Raw genomic sequence first — 13,502 nt, forward strand, 5'->3', positions numbered from 1 at the left:
GTCGTGAGGAATGGTTGACCCATTCACCTCGCTTTTATATCTCCTGAATCAAAAAAAATTGAGTGCAGGCTCAATTGAAATAATGCATATTTTAGTGGCTGTATCACTGATAAAAAATAATACTCAAGGGAATGACATAAGGGTTAAGATGATGTTTAAGGTAAAAACGATACACATGGTATAACGTGTCTGCGTCTTGGGACGCCGAGACCATGTTCCTTGGCGAAGACAAAAAAAAGCATAGAGAGAATGTTTTTAAGAATGATTGAATATAAAGGTTTTTATTTGCATGACCGTCTTTTTTGACTGTGTTGAAGTAATAGATCAAAAACGCGTGCGAGTGTTTGATCATCCGAGAAGCAGATGAAAGCACGAGGCTGTTAGACTTATTATAATGCATTTGTTCTTGAATCTCGTGAGACTAAAACCCGGGGGGGGGGTTACTACCACCCCAACTTGGGTAGGGGTGTGCCACCAGGACCTCAAAACCCTGACCCTATCCCAGACCTGAAATTTTGATTTTACATACCCTACCCTAGACTAAAGCTAAGAATTGTACACCCTATCCCAGGCTACACCTCGGTCATATTACATTTTGTTGACATGCAAAAGACGGTTATTCAATAGATTGCAATCAATATTTACTAACGTTTTTATTGTTTTTGTGCCGGCAGAAAGAGTAGTCTATTCGCCAGACAAAAACGACCAAATCGTTAACCGTGTCCCAGACTAAAATGATACCCTATCCCAGACAAAATGTAAAAAAATGATACCCTACCCCAGACCCAAAAGCCGAAAAACCAACTCGTGTAACGACACGCATTGAAAATCGACGAGTCGTATTTGCGACAAAACGTTTTAAATCAATAAATGCCAAATGTGAATGTTTCGAATCGTCCCGTATAACATCAATAAATGTCAAATGTGAATGTCTCGAATCGTCCCGTATAACATCAATAAATGTCAAATGTGAATGTCTCGAATCGTCCCGTATAACATCAATAAATGTCAAATGTGAATGTCTCGAATCGTCCCGTATAACCACTTTTTTGAGTCAAGATGGCAATTTTCATTTTTAGATATTTATTCTTGTTTTTACATTGAAAAAAACTCCTTATTGTTGGCTTCTTCTTCTTTCCTTGTGTCATTTTGCTCTGTTCGTTTTAAACAGATTCTATCCAACCGTCAAAACAAAAACAAAAAATGAAAGCTGGCTTTCGTCAAGGCTTTTTTTGGTAAAAAGAGTTCAAATTCGTGAACATTTTTGAAAATTTTTTTATACTAGACAGATTAAGATTCCCGTTTTTCCTTCCCGCAAACGGCAAACGTGACCACGTTTTCATCGTTTCCCTACATTTCACTTTACCTTTTGCAAACCTTCTCGACAAAGACAAGTATTCTTTTGTTTATCTACTACTTGGAGATTTTTGCGATTCCTTTTCGCTAATTTTAAAGAATTTTTTAATGGTCAACTGACGTTTCACGTTTGCCGTAAACGAGAATTTTAAGCTCTCTATAGTATATTATTAATATTGGTCGTGCGCGCGACGCGACGACGGAACAAATAGTAATTATCGAGTTAATTAAGGGCGCACTTCGAGTGATGACGTCAATTAATCTATCAACTAAAATATTACCTCGGGTAGATGAACCTCTGCTTTGTTCGAGTTAATTGTTTTTGAACTCATTAAAATGCGTAACCACATCAAATAGACAAGACGAGCAAATAGCAACCGGTTACCTTCTAGAGTCAACAAGATAACGAGACATTAAATTAGTTACAAGTCGTCAAGGTTGTAAAATGGATCTACGATGACATAGGCAGAGGAATGGGTTGTGGCGGTAGCAAAGAGGTCCCAAACTTAAATAATAACAACGCTACAGTGAAAGTTAAGCCTACGGTCGGTGATCAAGAAAATGCTGAGAAAAGAGACGATGGAAATACCAACTCGATGGAATTAAACTCCATAGACTCACCGAGTCCTATTGCATTGACGCCTGATATTCATGTTAAGAACAACGTTTCAAAACCACCATTTGCCGGCGACAAGAAAGTGAAACGAGTTGAAAACGCAAGAGAAAGCTTAGTTGATTCTGTGTCGGATGGCTGGTCGGATAGTCCCGCCAAACAGACTCACACACACAACGTCTCTGACCCTCATAACGAAAACCTAATGAATTTAGAATCAGAACTTGACAGCGAGTATGGAAAGGATGGTATAGACTTAACTTCAAGATCATTTGCTGTAACTGGGCCAAACAAATCTGAAGTACTCGATCATGGAATTCAATTTGAGGTTACACAGCGATTAACAAAGGTAAACAAATCAATCATAGCTGCTCGTAAAATGAACACAAAATAAAAAGCATGGATAAAAAATTTAACTCTGCGTTTTTCTAACAGATTTTGAACAATAAAACCATATTTGTTTTTTCGCTTAATTTCGATTGATTTTGTAGTTTTTTGGCAAAACTGATCATCGAAAATATATGTTATATATTTTTTAAATTCAAACAAATTTGATTTTATTTTTATTTTACGATTTTTAACTTGTAGAATATAGTTTTCCAATAAGAGATATTTTGATATAATTGAAATCGTTTGTGAATTTTTAAGAATTATAATAACAACAGAACGTTCTTAGAGCGCGTTTTGGAGTAAATTATTTTTCTATTACTGTAGTTGGAGGTTTGATTTATTTGTTAAATATTTTAACCATGTCATTAAACGCAAGTAGTACTTCTCATGAGAATATTAATTTTGAATTATACAATTTTGATTTTCTTCAAAGACTGAAAATTATTTTTTCCCTCGCTTATTTTATAGATTTAAATTTAAAGTCGTTTCAATTAGCGCAAGAATCTTTCCTTTTCGTTATAGTTTTGTTCACTTTTTGTCAAAAAATGGCGCTCCATACAAAATGGCAGTTTCCTTACAATTTCCTTTCGTACGAATAGTGTAAAATAAAATAAAACGCAGTATTTGATTCCTCTTTATTAATTATTTTTCCTAAGTATTTAGGTATTTTATTATCATTACTGAACAAGTACTATTTTTGTTTCCGTTCGGTTATAAGTTTAGCCGAACGAAACACCAAAATGGTTTCCCATCTTTCGTGGCGTCAAGCGTGGATATTAACGAACTAAGGCAACACAAATACTAAACAAAGCACTTCCGTACTATTGTTCCTTAAACCTTTGCTCCAATTAACCATTTCCCCCCCCCATTCAAACGTAGATTAAAGAAAATCCGGCTCTCCGATCTATGCTTTCTTGATGCGAAGCGCTGCCCTAGTTTTCAAAAATGTACCACGTTTTAGTACTTTCGTCAGAGTTGTGGATAATGACCGACAAAAAAGGTTGTCGCTGTTCCTTTTTCCTCAACGAAACTCTCATATCTTTATTTTAAAATATAGATCCTCGTATAGAGTGAAGGCATTTAACTCGTGAAATAAAAAATGTTAGCAACGTCGGTGTTAGTAATAGTCAAATAAACATAAAAGAAACGATGGAATTCTGGTCTACTAATGTGTTAGTCTAATGACCACTTTAAACATATAAACCGTTTTTTTCACTATTTTTTTTAGAAACATTCAGAAGAGCCGTTTGATCCATCATCCTTGGTCGATATTGATAAGTTTAAAGCTGTCAATGTTCCACAACAGGTAGGTTTTTTTGTATTGAATAAGATAAGACTCGATTCTTTTTATCTTTTATATCATTCTTTGGAAAATGCTTTGTTTGAAATTATCGATATGTGCACGCATGTACCTCAACACTTTGGTAAAAAAAATTCCTGAAAACGAGAACGATTATCAACAACATCAAAAACTGAAAACACTGACAGCTTTATAGGTCGTAATGCCGTGCTAAATACAGAAATACCTTAAGACAAATACATTGACGAATGAAAAACTAGAAAAATCGAAAAAAAAACAAAAACATTTGGGCGTCAAGTCACTTTTACAAGACGACCTTTGCGTTTCACAAGGAACTGAATGCTGTATACAGTGTAACAATTATACGTTTACAGCTATTAAAAAGAGCTGGTGAAGATTTTGTTGCGGTGTGTTACATAACAAGCTATAAAACCTCACAACGGCATGAAATTTTCCTGAACTTTGTCTGCGCATTTTCCGGCAGAATTTCTTCTGTTCTGATGCGATCTTACGCATGAATAATATATAATACAAATCAAGTTTGTTAAGCAAAATGGTCATCCTGCAACCGACATGCAACAAAAACTTCACCAATTTTTTTGTGTTGAAGTTGATGGTTTTATCTTATTAAGTGAAGTCGTGAAGAAAATGACCAAGTTTTTAATGTCATATGTGTTTTGTAGGCCAATAAATCACCTGACAAAGAGAAGACTGTTGCTATGGATACCAAACAGGAAAGAAAACGATCAATATCGAATGGGTGAGGCGATAATTATTTACGATAGATTAACACTTATTAATGCTTTTCGTATCATGTACGTGCTGTAAGTCATTACTGTACGCGTTTCCTACTCATGCGATAAACATTCTTATGGGAAGCCATTTCGATGTCACGGCATGTCGTACCGTGTACGTGCTGTAAGTCATTACCGTACATTTCCCACTCATACGATAACCTTTCTTATGGGAAGCCATTTCAATGTTACGTCATGTCGTACCGCGTACGTGCTGTAAGTCAGTACCGTATGTTTCCCACTCATACGATAACCATTCTTATGGGAAGCCATTTCAATGTTACGGCATGCAATACTGTGTACGTGCTTATAATACAAGCACGGTCACGACATGCTCATCCCAATCACCTTTCACGAGAATTTACTCTTCATCCAATAAAATGCTTTAAGCACGGCACAGACACGGTCACGGGTCTGCCAGACCAATCACATTGCGCAAAGAAATATTCTCCTACCTAAATTCTAAAAACATCACGGCCGCAGCAGGGCATGTATGCGGCACCGACTTTTTTCTACCATACGAAAACGGTTCTATGTGAGTCAGTACCGTGCGTTACCCACTCATTCTTTTGGAAAGCCAAGCACTGATTGCAGTCAGTGTTACATGTCGTAACATGTACGGGGAGTTATTACTGAAATTTTCGACTTCATCTCAAAACGCTCTAAAAAGCGGCCGAATGGTGAAAGAAAAACAAGGATTAACGGTTCGTCATAACAGACATAAATATCGCCGGTTTTTGTGTAGATGACGACGCAAGTGACTCTCCAACCGGAATGTGGGATTTTGTTTTCTGATTTTCGGGATAAACGTGATTTAGCGGGACGTGGGATCTCGGGAAAAAATAGCGCGTGATACGGACCCCTTCCCCGACCCTGAATAAAAACTGTGAATGGCCATTTCCACATATTGGATTTATGCACTGAATTCAATTCGGATATGAGAGAATCAACAAGCAACCGACATAGTGCAGTTTTCGTATGACTGTGAAAAGCTCAGTGCCGTAAGTGTGACGTGCCGTGACCGTGATCTATAGCACGTTCACCGCCGAGTGCAGTGAACGCCTTCCCCATCGCAGTCACCCACCCCTCCCTTGGGTGCTTATACAGCCTTTATATACTCACTTCAAATGCTTTGTCCTTCAGTCAAGTTCCACAAGTACCAACCGAATACAATGAATATTATGATGAAGACGAAAAGGCACTGATGGAGAGCATAGAACAGGACTTTCTGGGGACAGCATATTCAACCCTCCCAGGAGCTGTAATATAACGTTCACATTGGTAAGGACCATTGTATTTTGATACCAGATAGCATCTATATGGTTACAGATTGGACATCTTATCATCTCATTCCAAGGCAGATGCCACATCTTGGATTCCAGATTGTACATCTTGGATACCAGATTGCACATCTTGTATTCCAGATTGCACATCTTGTATTCCAGATTGTACATCTTGGATACCAGATTGCACATCTTGGATTCCAGATTGCACATCTTATATTCCAGACTGTACATCTTGTATTCCAGATTATACATCTTATATTCCAGATTGTACACTTTGTATTCCAGATTGTACACTTTGTATTCCAGATTGTACATCTTATATTCCAGACTGTACATCTTGTATTCCAGATTATACATCTTATATTCCAGATTGTACACTTTGTATTCCAGATTGTACACTTTGTATTCCAGATTGTACATCTTATATTCCAGATTGCACATTTTATATTCCAGATTGTACATCTTATATTCCAGATTGCACATCTTATATTCCAGATTGCACATCTTGTATTCCAGATTGCACATCTTGTATTCCAAATTATACATCTTGGATTCCAGATTGCACATCTTATATTCCAGGTTGTACACCTTATATTCCAGATTGTACATCTTATATTCCAGATTGCACATCTAGCATTCCAGATTGCACATCTTGCATTCCAGATTCCAAATCAGGAAGGCCAGATTACACATCTTGCATTCCAGATTCCATTTCCTGGATTCCAGATTACACTTCTTGGATGTAATCTTACAATATCTTATCATAACCAAATTTCTAATATTTTTCAGATTATACAAAAATCATGTCTGCCCAAGAAGTCCTTGTCGCCACACAACTGGTAGAAGAGAGTAAAAATTCTGCTGTGCTAACAAGCTTATACCCTTCGTACCAACATGACTTTCATGCTCAAAACCATCACACCAAGATCAAAATTCATGACAAAACTTTGATTCTTGAAAGAGATAAAAGAACCCTTAAGTACCAGGAACTCATTTGATGTGTTCATTGTATCAAAAGAATTACTGTAAAGAAATATTTATGGATCAATACACTACTAAGTATATATATTTTTACACAATGTTTTTAATATTCCCTCGTAGTGGTGTAGCCACCAGTATGGTTCATTCAGTTTTAAAAGCACAAAATGTTTTTCTGTCAGAACCATTTTCCCCTTGCAAAATTGGGGAGCTTGGAAAAATTGTTTTTTTTTTACCAGACCACTTTCATTAAAACCAGACCACTGTCCAAATGGTGGCTACAGCCCATTCTTGTACCAAGAGCTCCTGGGTTTCATTTGTTCCAGCACTGAGCCAATCTCATACCCTGAGTCCACAAGCACTTTCCTGCTTTGCCGTCAGCCTGCTGATCAAAAAGCCAGAAGACTCTGGGCTAGAGATTGGCTCTGAGCCATGATTTGTCAATAAATTTAAAACTGTGAAGTCTCTACCAAGAAAGATGACAGTGTACATTCCCCTCTCTCCATCAATGTTGTTTGAATGGCAGTGAAAGAAATATTTACCATACATGGATTAGAGATGAGTGAAAATGTGTGTTCAATATCACTGAGGATCAAACAATGGATCCCTTGCTTAGGAGGCAGCACACTAACCAACCAAGCCACACTTGTTCCTTAAAACAAGTGTGTGAGGTCACTGAGGATCAAACTATGGACCTCTTGCTTAGCAGGCAGCACGCTTACCAACCAAGCCATACTTGCTCCTTAAAACAAGTGTGTGAGGTCACTGAGGATCAAACTATGCACCTCTTGCTTTCTTATTTCTTATAACTGACATTACTGACAAATACCAGAATCTAATTGCTGCTAACCTTGGCTATAATCTACTGCCTAAATCTGCTGGGAACATTACTCTTTATAATGGAAACATTTTCAGCCACAAGTACCAGGAATATCTACTCTGCATAATACTGCTGATAAAATTAGTATTTCCTGTTGCCTGAGTTGCACTGCAAGCTGTGTGTTGGTACTCTGACCTGCCAGACTGTGCTGTTCAAAGTAATCAGTCTCTAATTCCCCAAGTGAGTGAGACAGTATCTGTGCTATCCATTTCTGTACAAGAATTTCACTACTGATAGAAACTGGTTTTCCATCAAGTACTTTATTCCACTGAGTCAGCATGTCTTCCTCAAGTGCTAACATCCTTAAGGCTGCTAAAAGACTCCATGAAACACCATCATCTTCTCTACAACTAAAATCTTGTTTGAAATTATTTCTTTCGATGAGATTCATCTTTTTAGTTAAGCTGGGTGAGGACTGAAGGTTTAAAATACGGAAGATTTGTTCAGGTTTAAACTTGAAAGTATTATGGATATTTTTTGGAAGAATAAAACCATATTCGATAAGGAGTGTTGTGTTGTCATGAGGACCATAGTTGATGAAGACTTGATTATATCTTTGATATTCAGTTACCGTGCGAATCGCGTAAGCTTGTGATTCTTGGTTGAATCCAGCAGATATCTAAAAAGAACGACAACAATTAGATGAAAGTGTAAAACTCGCATTGTTCGTTGGGCCTTTCGTTAGTGTGTGTGATGATGATGTGGGGTGTGACTTTGATTATATCCCAGGATAAACTAGCTTTTATTATTTTCTAGGGATATCATGGTGTTGTAGGCTGTGTATAACAAAGGATGACTAATATATGCAAGGCTTTTCTATGACTTTTTACCACTTTTTAACTGACTGGAAAATTTTGTGCTTCCACGAATCTCATGGAAGTGCCACATGACATGTTAGTACAAGTCATTCATTTACTCACCTCAGCAGTATCTTGATGGTTGAGTAGGTCCAATACTGGTGCTAATGCATATCCATCCCCATGACAACAGTCACCATAGCAACATGAGCATTTTTCCTCATCACTGGCTAGGTACACTGACCTTGTGTTTACAACAAACCAGGTCCACTTAAAGTCCTCAAATGTAAGAAACTTTAAGAAATCAAAATCATGGTTATTTGGAAATCTGTCATTATAAGTCTGTTTTATTGCATTGAAAGCTTGCTGTACTTCATTGATTTGAGCTAAGCATCGTTCATAGCTTGATTTTGGAAGTGTCTGCAGCTCGTTCTCGCTAAAATAACATGGGGTATTGAATTCTTTAGGTAATGTTGCAATATAAGGATACCAAAATGATTTTTCCCCAAGATGCTTTAAGTGAGCAACATATAAACACAGAATGCATTTACGAGAAAGCTTGATATTTGCCCACTTAGACATTTGTCCCAAAAGTCTTCCAACATTGCTTTTTAAAGCTGTAGATGTCATTATGAGCAGCTGTCGTGGAACACTGATAATCGATTCACCATTATTGATCTTTCTTGTGGCAATCATTCCTCTACCAGTGTCATGAAATACAGCTGGTCGAACACTTCGGAAGTTCACACCATTTTTTTTGGCCCATTTTAACAACTGAATGTATTCTTGATCCAGTAGAATATGAGGGCGGTTGAGCTGCTTTTGCTTGTTCCTGCGTCGCCAAGTCCTACCACAGGTTACCATGACAACAGGCCTTGGATATTTTGGTTCCCCAAGATGCTTTGTTTTGAATTATAAGCTGTGGCATTTAGTCTCAGTTGAAAAGATATTTTATATCCAATTCTATCAGATCTTCTAAAAAAAAATAAGACAGTAATTGATTAATGGAAATAAGCTATGATCTTTGAATGCAGTGTTGAGTGTATTGAATGAAAGATTAAAATGTGTTGAAATGTGAAATGTTGGATGGATGGGTGGATGGATGGAGAAATGGATGGATGGATGGATGGATGGATGGATTGATGGGTGGGTGGATGGGTGGGTGGATGGATGGATGGGTGGATGGATGGATGGATGAGTGGATGGATGGATGGATGGATGGATGGGTGGATGGATGGATGGATGGATGGATGCATGCATGGATGGATGCATGGATGGATGGATGGATGGATGGATGGATGGATGGGTGGATGGATGGATGGGTTGATGGACGGATGGATGAGTGGATGGATGAGTGGATGGATGAGTGGATGGATGGATGGATAGATAGATGGATGGATGGATGTATGGATTTGTGGTGTTCACCAGAGTATATCTTACTATATTTCTGTGTTTTATACTAAAGATGTCTGACACGTCTTAGTCTTTTGACGCTCTTGCACCTTTAAAAATTGACTTCTCAATGCTAATAAAAGTTCTTATTTTAAGTTCCCCAGGAAAGAAATCATGGTTACTGTAAGTACTTTAAAATATCATGCCATGCAAACATGTAAGACCTTTTAATTGTTTGTCTTTTTTGAGTTAAAAATAAAAAACATGTGAGCAAGGCCTTTCGTGTTTTTAAAAATGAAAATAAAATGGCGCTAGAGCAAACTGACAAACTGCGCGTATTTAAACAAAGGATAACATGTATTTAATAAATGTTAAAGAAATTAAAAAATACCTGAATCTAGGTCGTATTTCTAAGAACAATTTTGCCACATTTTCGGTCATTTTTCACGCTTTGTCCGCCATGTTGGAATAACATTCCCACGATGCATTGCCGCCTTGGTACAACACAGGGAACCCACTCGCAAAAATGCCAAATTAGAAGAAAATTGCTAAAAAAATGGTAAAATCATTTTAAGATTCAATTGAGAACAAAATGAAATATTGCTTGTACATAGAAAGAGTGAAGCGGAAAAAAATCGCAAAACATAGCAAGCAAAAGGTCTTTATTTTGGTTAATCTATTTTTTTTTGTTCATTGTAAATTTATAGTACTGTATCTTCCTTACTATTTTTGTCGTTCTCTAGTATCATATCTTTTGATATCTTTTCCTAATTATAAAAGGAAATAATATTAAAAGGTATTTTTATGGATTTTATTTTTGGCTGTTTTCTAAAGCGGGCTCCCTGTGGTAAAGCGCATTCCAATGAGGCAAGATGGCTGCAAGATGGTAAAACTGAGTTATATTAAACTCGGGAAAGTGTTCTTCATTGGATGTTTAAAACATCGCCGTATTTATTACCATGGAGGCATCAGCTATCCACCGACATCAAAACATCAGAAGACTAAAAGGTCTTCTCTACATCGAGAACAGAACACTCAGATTCAAGGCGTTCTACCTCGTCTTCTTCTTCGGTTGTGGAACCTTAAGGAACTACCTCCCGGTGTATTTCAGACATATTGGCCTCAATGCAGTCCTTACTGGAGTAATAACAGGAGTGAGACCGTTTACTGGGTTCATAAGCGCGCCGTTTTTCAGTTTCTTAGCTGACAAGACTGGCTGCTATAAATCAATTCTGTTGTTATCGTTGGTCATGAGTGTGCTGGCGTATTTCTCGTTGTCGTTTGTTGCTTTTGTGCAACAGGCCAAGGAGGTTCAGCCGATAGAACATGTTATTAAGTCGAATATTACGTTATTGCAAAGAAATTCTATAAAATTTTCAACTTCCTACACAACACGTGATAGGGTTTTTTCATTTGGAGGGAATCACCATGGCAACGACAGACTCAACTACCCATTACCCAACCACACAAATATGGGCATCACACAGCTGGACAGGTCAGGGAAAAACCCAAGGCATGGACCTCAATTTGCAGATAGTGGATTGTATTACGCGAATGAAAGCCTGGTTCCATTGAATGATACGTCAATATTAAGCGAGAGCATGATATTCTTTGCAAGTTTTGGGCTGATCGTTATAGGAGATTTTTTCAATGCACCAGTCGGCGCTATAATGTGTTCTACAATCTTTTATTGGGAAGGGAGTAGTCAGTTTGGTAAACAGAGGGTCTTCGGAGCAATAGGTTTTGGACTGGGTAGTTTTCTTACTGGTATGGCTATTGATAAAACTGTGGGATTTAACTACTTTCAGTTGAACTATCTCAAAAATGATGGCTCAAATGAATCCAATCCAAACTACCTTACAGCTTTCTTTCTTTACCTTGGTGTGAACAGCATTTTGTTAATGTTTGTGAGCTGTGGGTTAGACGTTAGCAGGGAAAGTAAGTCAAAGATTATCATGACCCATGTTAAGAAGATCCTAAGTAGAGGGATGGTTGTGTGCTTTTTAATCTACATTTTCATTATGGGGGTTGTTGGTGGAACAATTATGCTGTTTTTGTTCTGGTTTCTAGAAAATCTAGGTGCTTCGCAGTCTCTTTTAGGTCTGTCAAGTGCTATAATGAGCATTTCAGAAGTCCCAATTTTCCCTCTGTGCGCTAAAATGATCAATGCAATTGGCCATGTTGGAGTGTTATTCCTTTCCCTGACCTGTTCTATCATCCGCCTCACATGTTATACATTCCTGCAAGACCCTTGGTATGTCTTGTTGATAGAGCCTTTACATGGTATCAGCTTAGCTGCTATGTGGAGTACTTCAATCTCATTTGCCTGTGCTGTATCAACACCTGATGTTTACACCACAATGGAAGGTGTCACCACCGGTTTCCACTATGGCCTAGGGTGGGGCCTCGGTGCAGTCATAGGTGGAGCCTTCTACAATTTATATGGACCCAGAAACCTTTTCAGATGGTGTATACTCTTGTGCTGTGTTGGATATATCTTTTTGGGATTGGTTTATATCCTACAGAGAAAAGATCACTCCTCTGTTAATTATTACAGACTAGACAATAATAGACAAGGTTCAGTGAATGTTGATGCTGAATATGAAGTCATCTCTGGAGATATTTATTTAAATACCTCTAGATAATCATAGAAAAAGTTCTATTGATGCTCAGATATGCTGGATTGAAGTCATCTCTGGAGACATACATTTAAATACCTCTAGATAATCATAGAAAAAGTTCTATTGATGCTCAGATATGCTGGATTGAAGTCATCTCTGGAGACATACATTTAAATACCTCTAGATAATCATAGAAAAAGTTCTATTGATGCTCAGATATGCTGGATTGAAGTCATCTCTGGAGACATACATTTAAATACCTCTAGATAATCATAGAAAAAGTTCTATTGATGCTCAGATATGCTGGATTGAAGTCATCTTTGGAGACATACTAGATATATAATGTGATCATAAAAGTCCTATCAACAATGCTGAAAAGTTATTTCTGGGGAACCTGGCTAGTTTCCACAGCCATCTTTTTTGCAAATATATACCAGGCATTCATTATTATAGAAAAGATTTATTATTTGTTTATTCACCTGAGATTAAATAATAGGGACCTTAAGCTGCAGGACGGCAATGTGGGCAACAACGTCAGCAAAATTGAGGTGCTTCAACCTTTTATTGTATTATTATTTCATGCTTGCCTAGTATTTCACTCAATAAGCACCCCTGTTTTAGAGTGAAATGACGTCTTTTGGGATCCCTTCACTTAAAACGATAAGCTTTTGGCGTAGCCGTTCTCTTTGGTATGTAAAAATAGGACATTTCATGTCTTACTTTCAGCAGAAAACGGCAATGATGCTCAGTGCTTTGTACATACCAACGAGTGTCTATTAAATAGCACAATTAGTGCTATTGTATGCTTGCCATCGTCTTTGTCATGTCTGTCCTGCAGCTTAAGGATGCTTATGTTAGTTGGAAGTCAGTTATAATTCAGAATTTTAATTCACACCCCTCCAAACAATGATAAAACTCAAAACTTGTGAGATTTTTTGATTTGCGAAAGTGATGCAAAAATATGCCCAAAGTAAAAGGTTTATGTGTGACTAATGACGATCCAAATAAATATATGTGATAATGTTTATCGGTGAACTTTAAAATCATCAAAATGTAGTTTGTAAGATACCCTCCCCTCCCCCCTCAATGAAATTA

The 13,502-nt window shown here is 37.4% G+C and overlaps 3 protein-coding genes across 3 annotated transcripts; 2 read left to right on the forward strand and 1 right to left on the reverse strand.

The window, feature by feature from the left end:
* Positions 1-1,633: 1,633 nt before the first annotated feature.
* LOC116305368 (uncharacterized) lies at positions 1,634-6,805 on the forward strand. Its single transcript, XM_031715261.2, has 5 exons — positions 1,634-2,318; positions 3,588-3,665; positions 4,343-4,419; positions 5,597-5,734; positions 6,529-6,805. The coding sequence occupies exons 1-4, from the start codon at positions 1,830-1,832 to the stop codon at positions 5,721-5,723; spliced, it is 771 nt and encodes a 256-aa protein (XP_031571121.1). The 5' UTR covers positions 1,634-1,829; the 3' UTR covers positions 5,724-5,734; positions 6,529-6,805.
* On the reverse strand, positions 6,806-10,246 carry LOC116305367 (SET domain-containing protein 4). The gene is made up of 3 exons (XM_031715260.2): positions 10,178-10,246; positions 8,518-9,369; positions 6,806-8,216 (listed from the first exon to the last, which is right to left on the reverse strand). The coding sequence occupies exons 2-3, from the start codon at positions 9,256-9,258 to the stop codon at positions 7,629-7,631; spliced, it is 1,329 nt and encodes a 442-aa protein (XP_031571120.2). The 5' UTR covers positions 9,259-9,369; positions 10,178-10,246; the 3' UTR covers positions 6,806-7,628.
* A 408-nt stretch (positions 10,247-10,654) lies between these two features.
* LOC116305371 (major facilitator superfamily domain-containing protein 6-like) lies at positions 10,655-13,432 on the forward strand. Its single transcript, XM_031715265.2, has one exon. It carries the CDS (start codon positions 10,746-10,748, stop codon positions 12,429-12,431), a length of 1,686 nt encoding a protein of 561 aa, XP_031571125.2. The 5' UTR covers positions 10,655-10,745; the 3' UTR covers positions 12,432-13,432.
* The last annotated feature ends 70 nt before the right edge of the window (positions 13,433-13,502 follow it).

The sequence above is a fragment of the Actinia tenebrosa genome, unplaced genomic scaffold (genome assembly GCF_029948245.1).
Source record: "Actinia tenebrosa isolate PJP-AT-01 unplaced genomic scaffold, QUT_ActTen_1.0 PGA_scaffold13__45_contigs__length_12533684, whole genome shotgun sequence".
NCBI lineage: Eukaryota > Metazoa > Cnidaria > Anthozoa > Actiniaria > Actiniidae > Actinia > Actinia tenebrosa.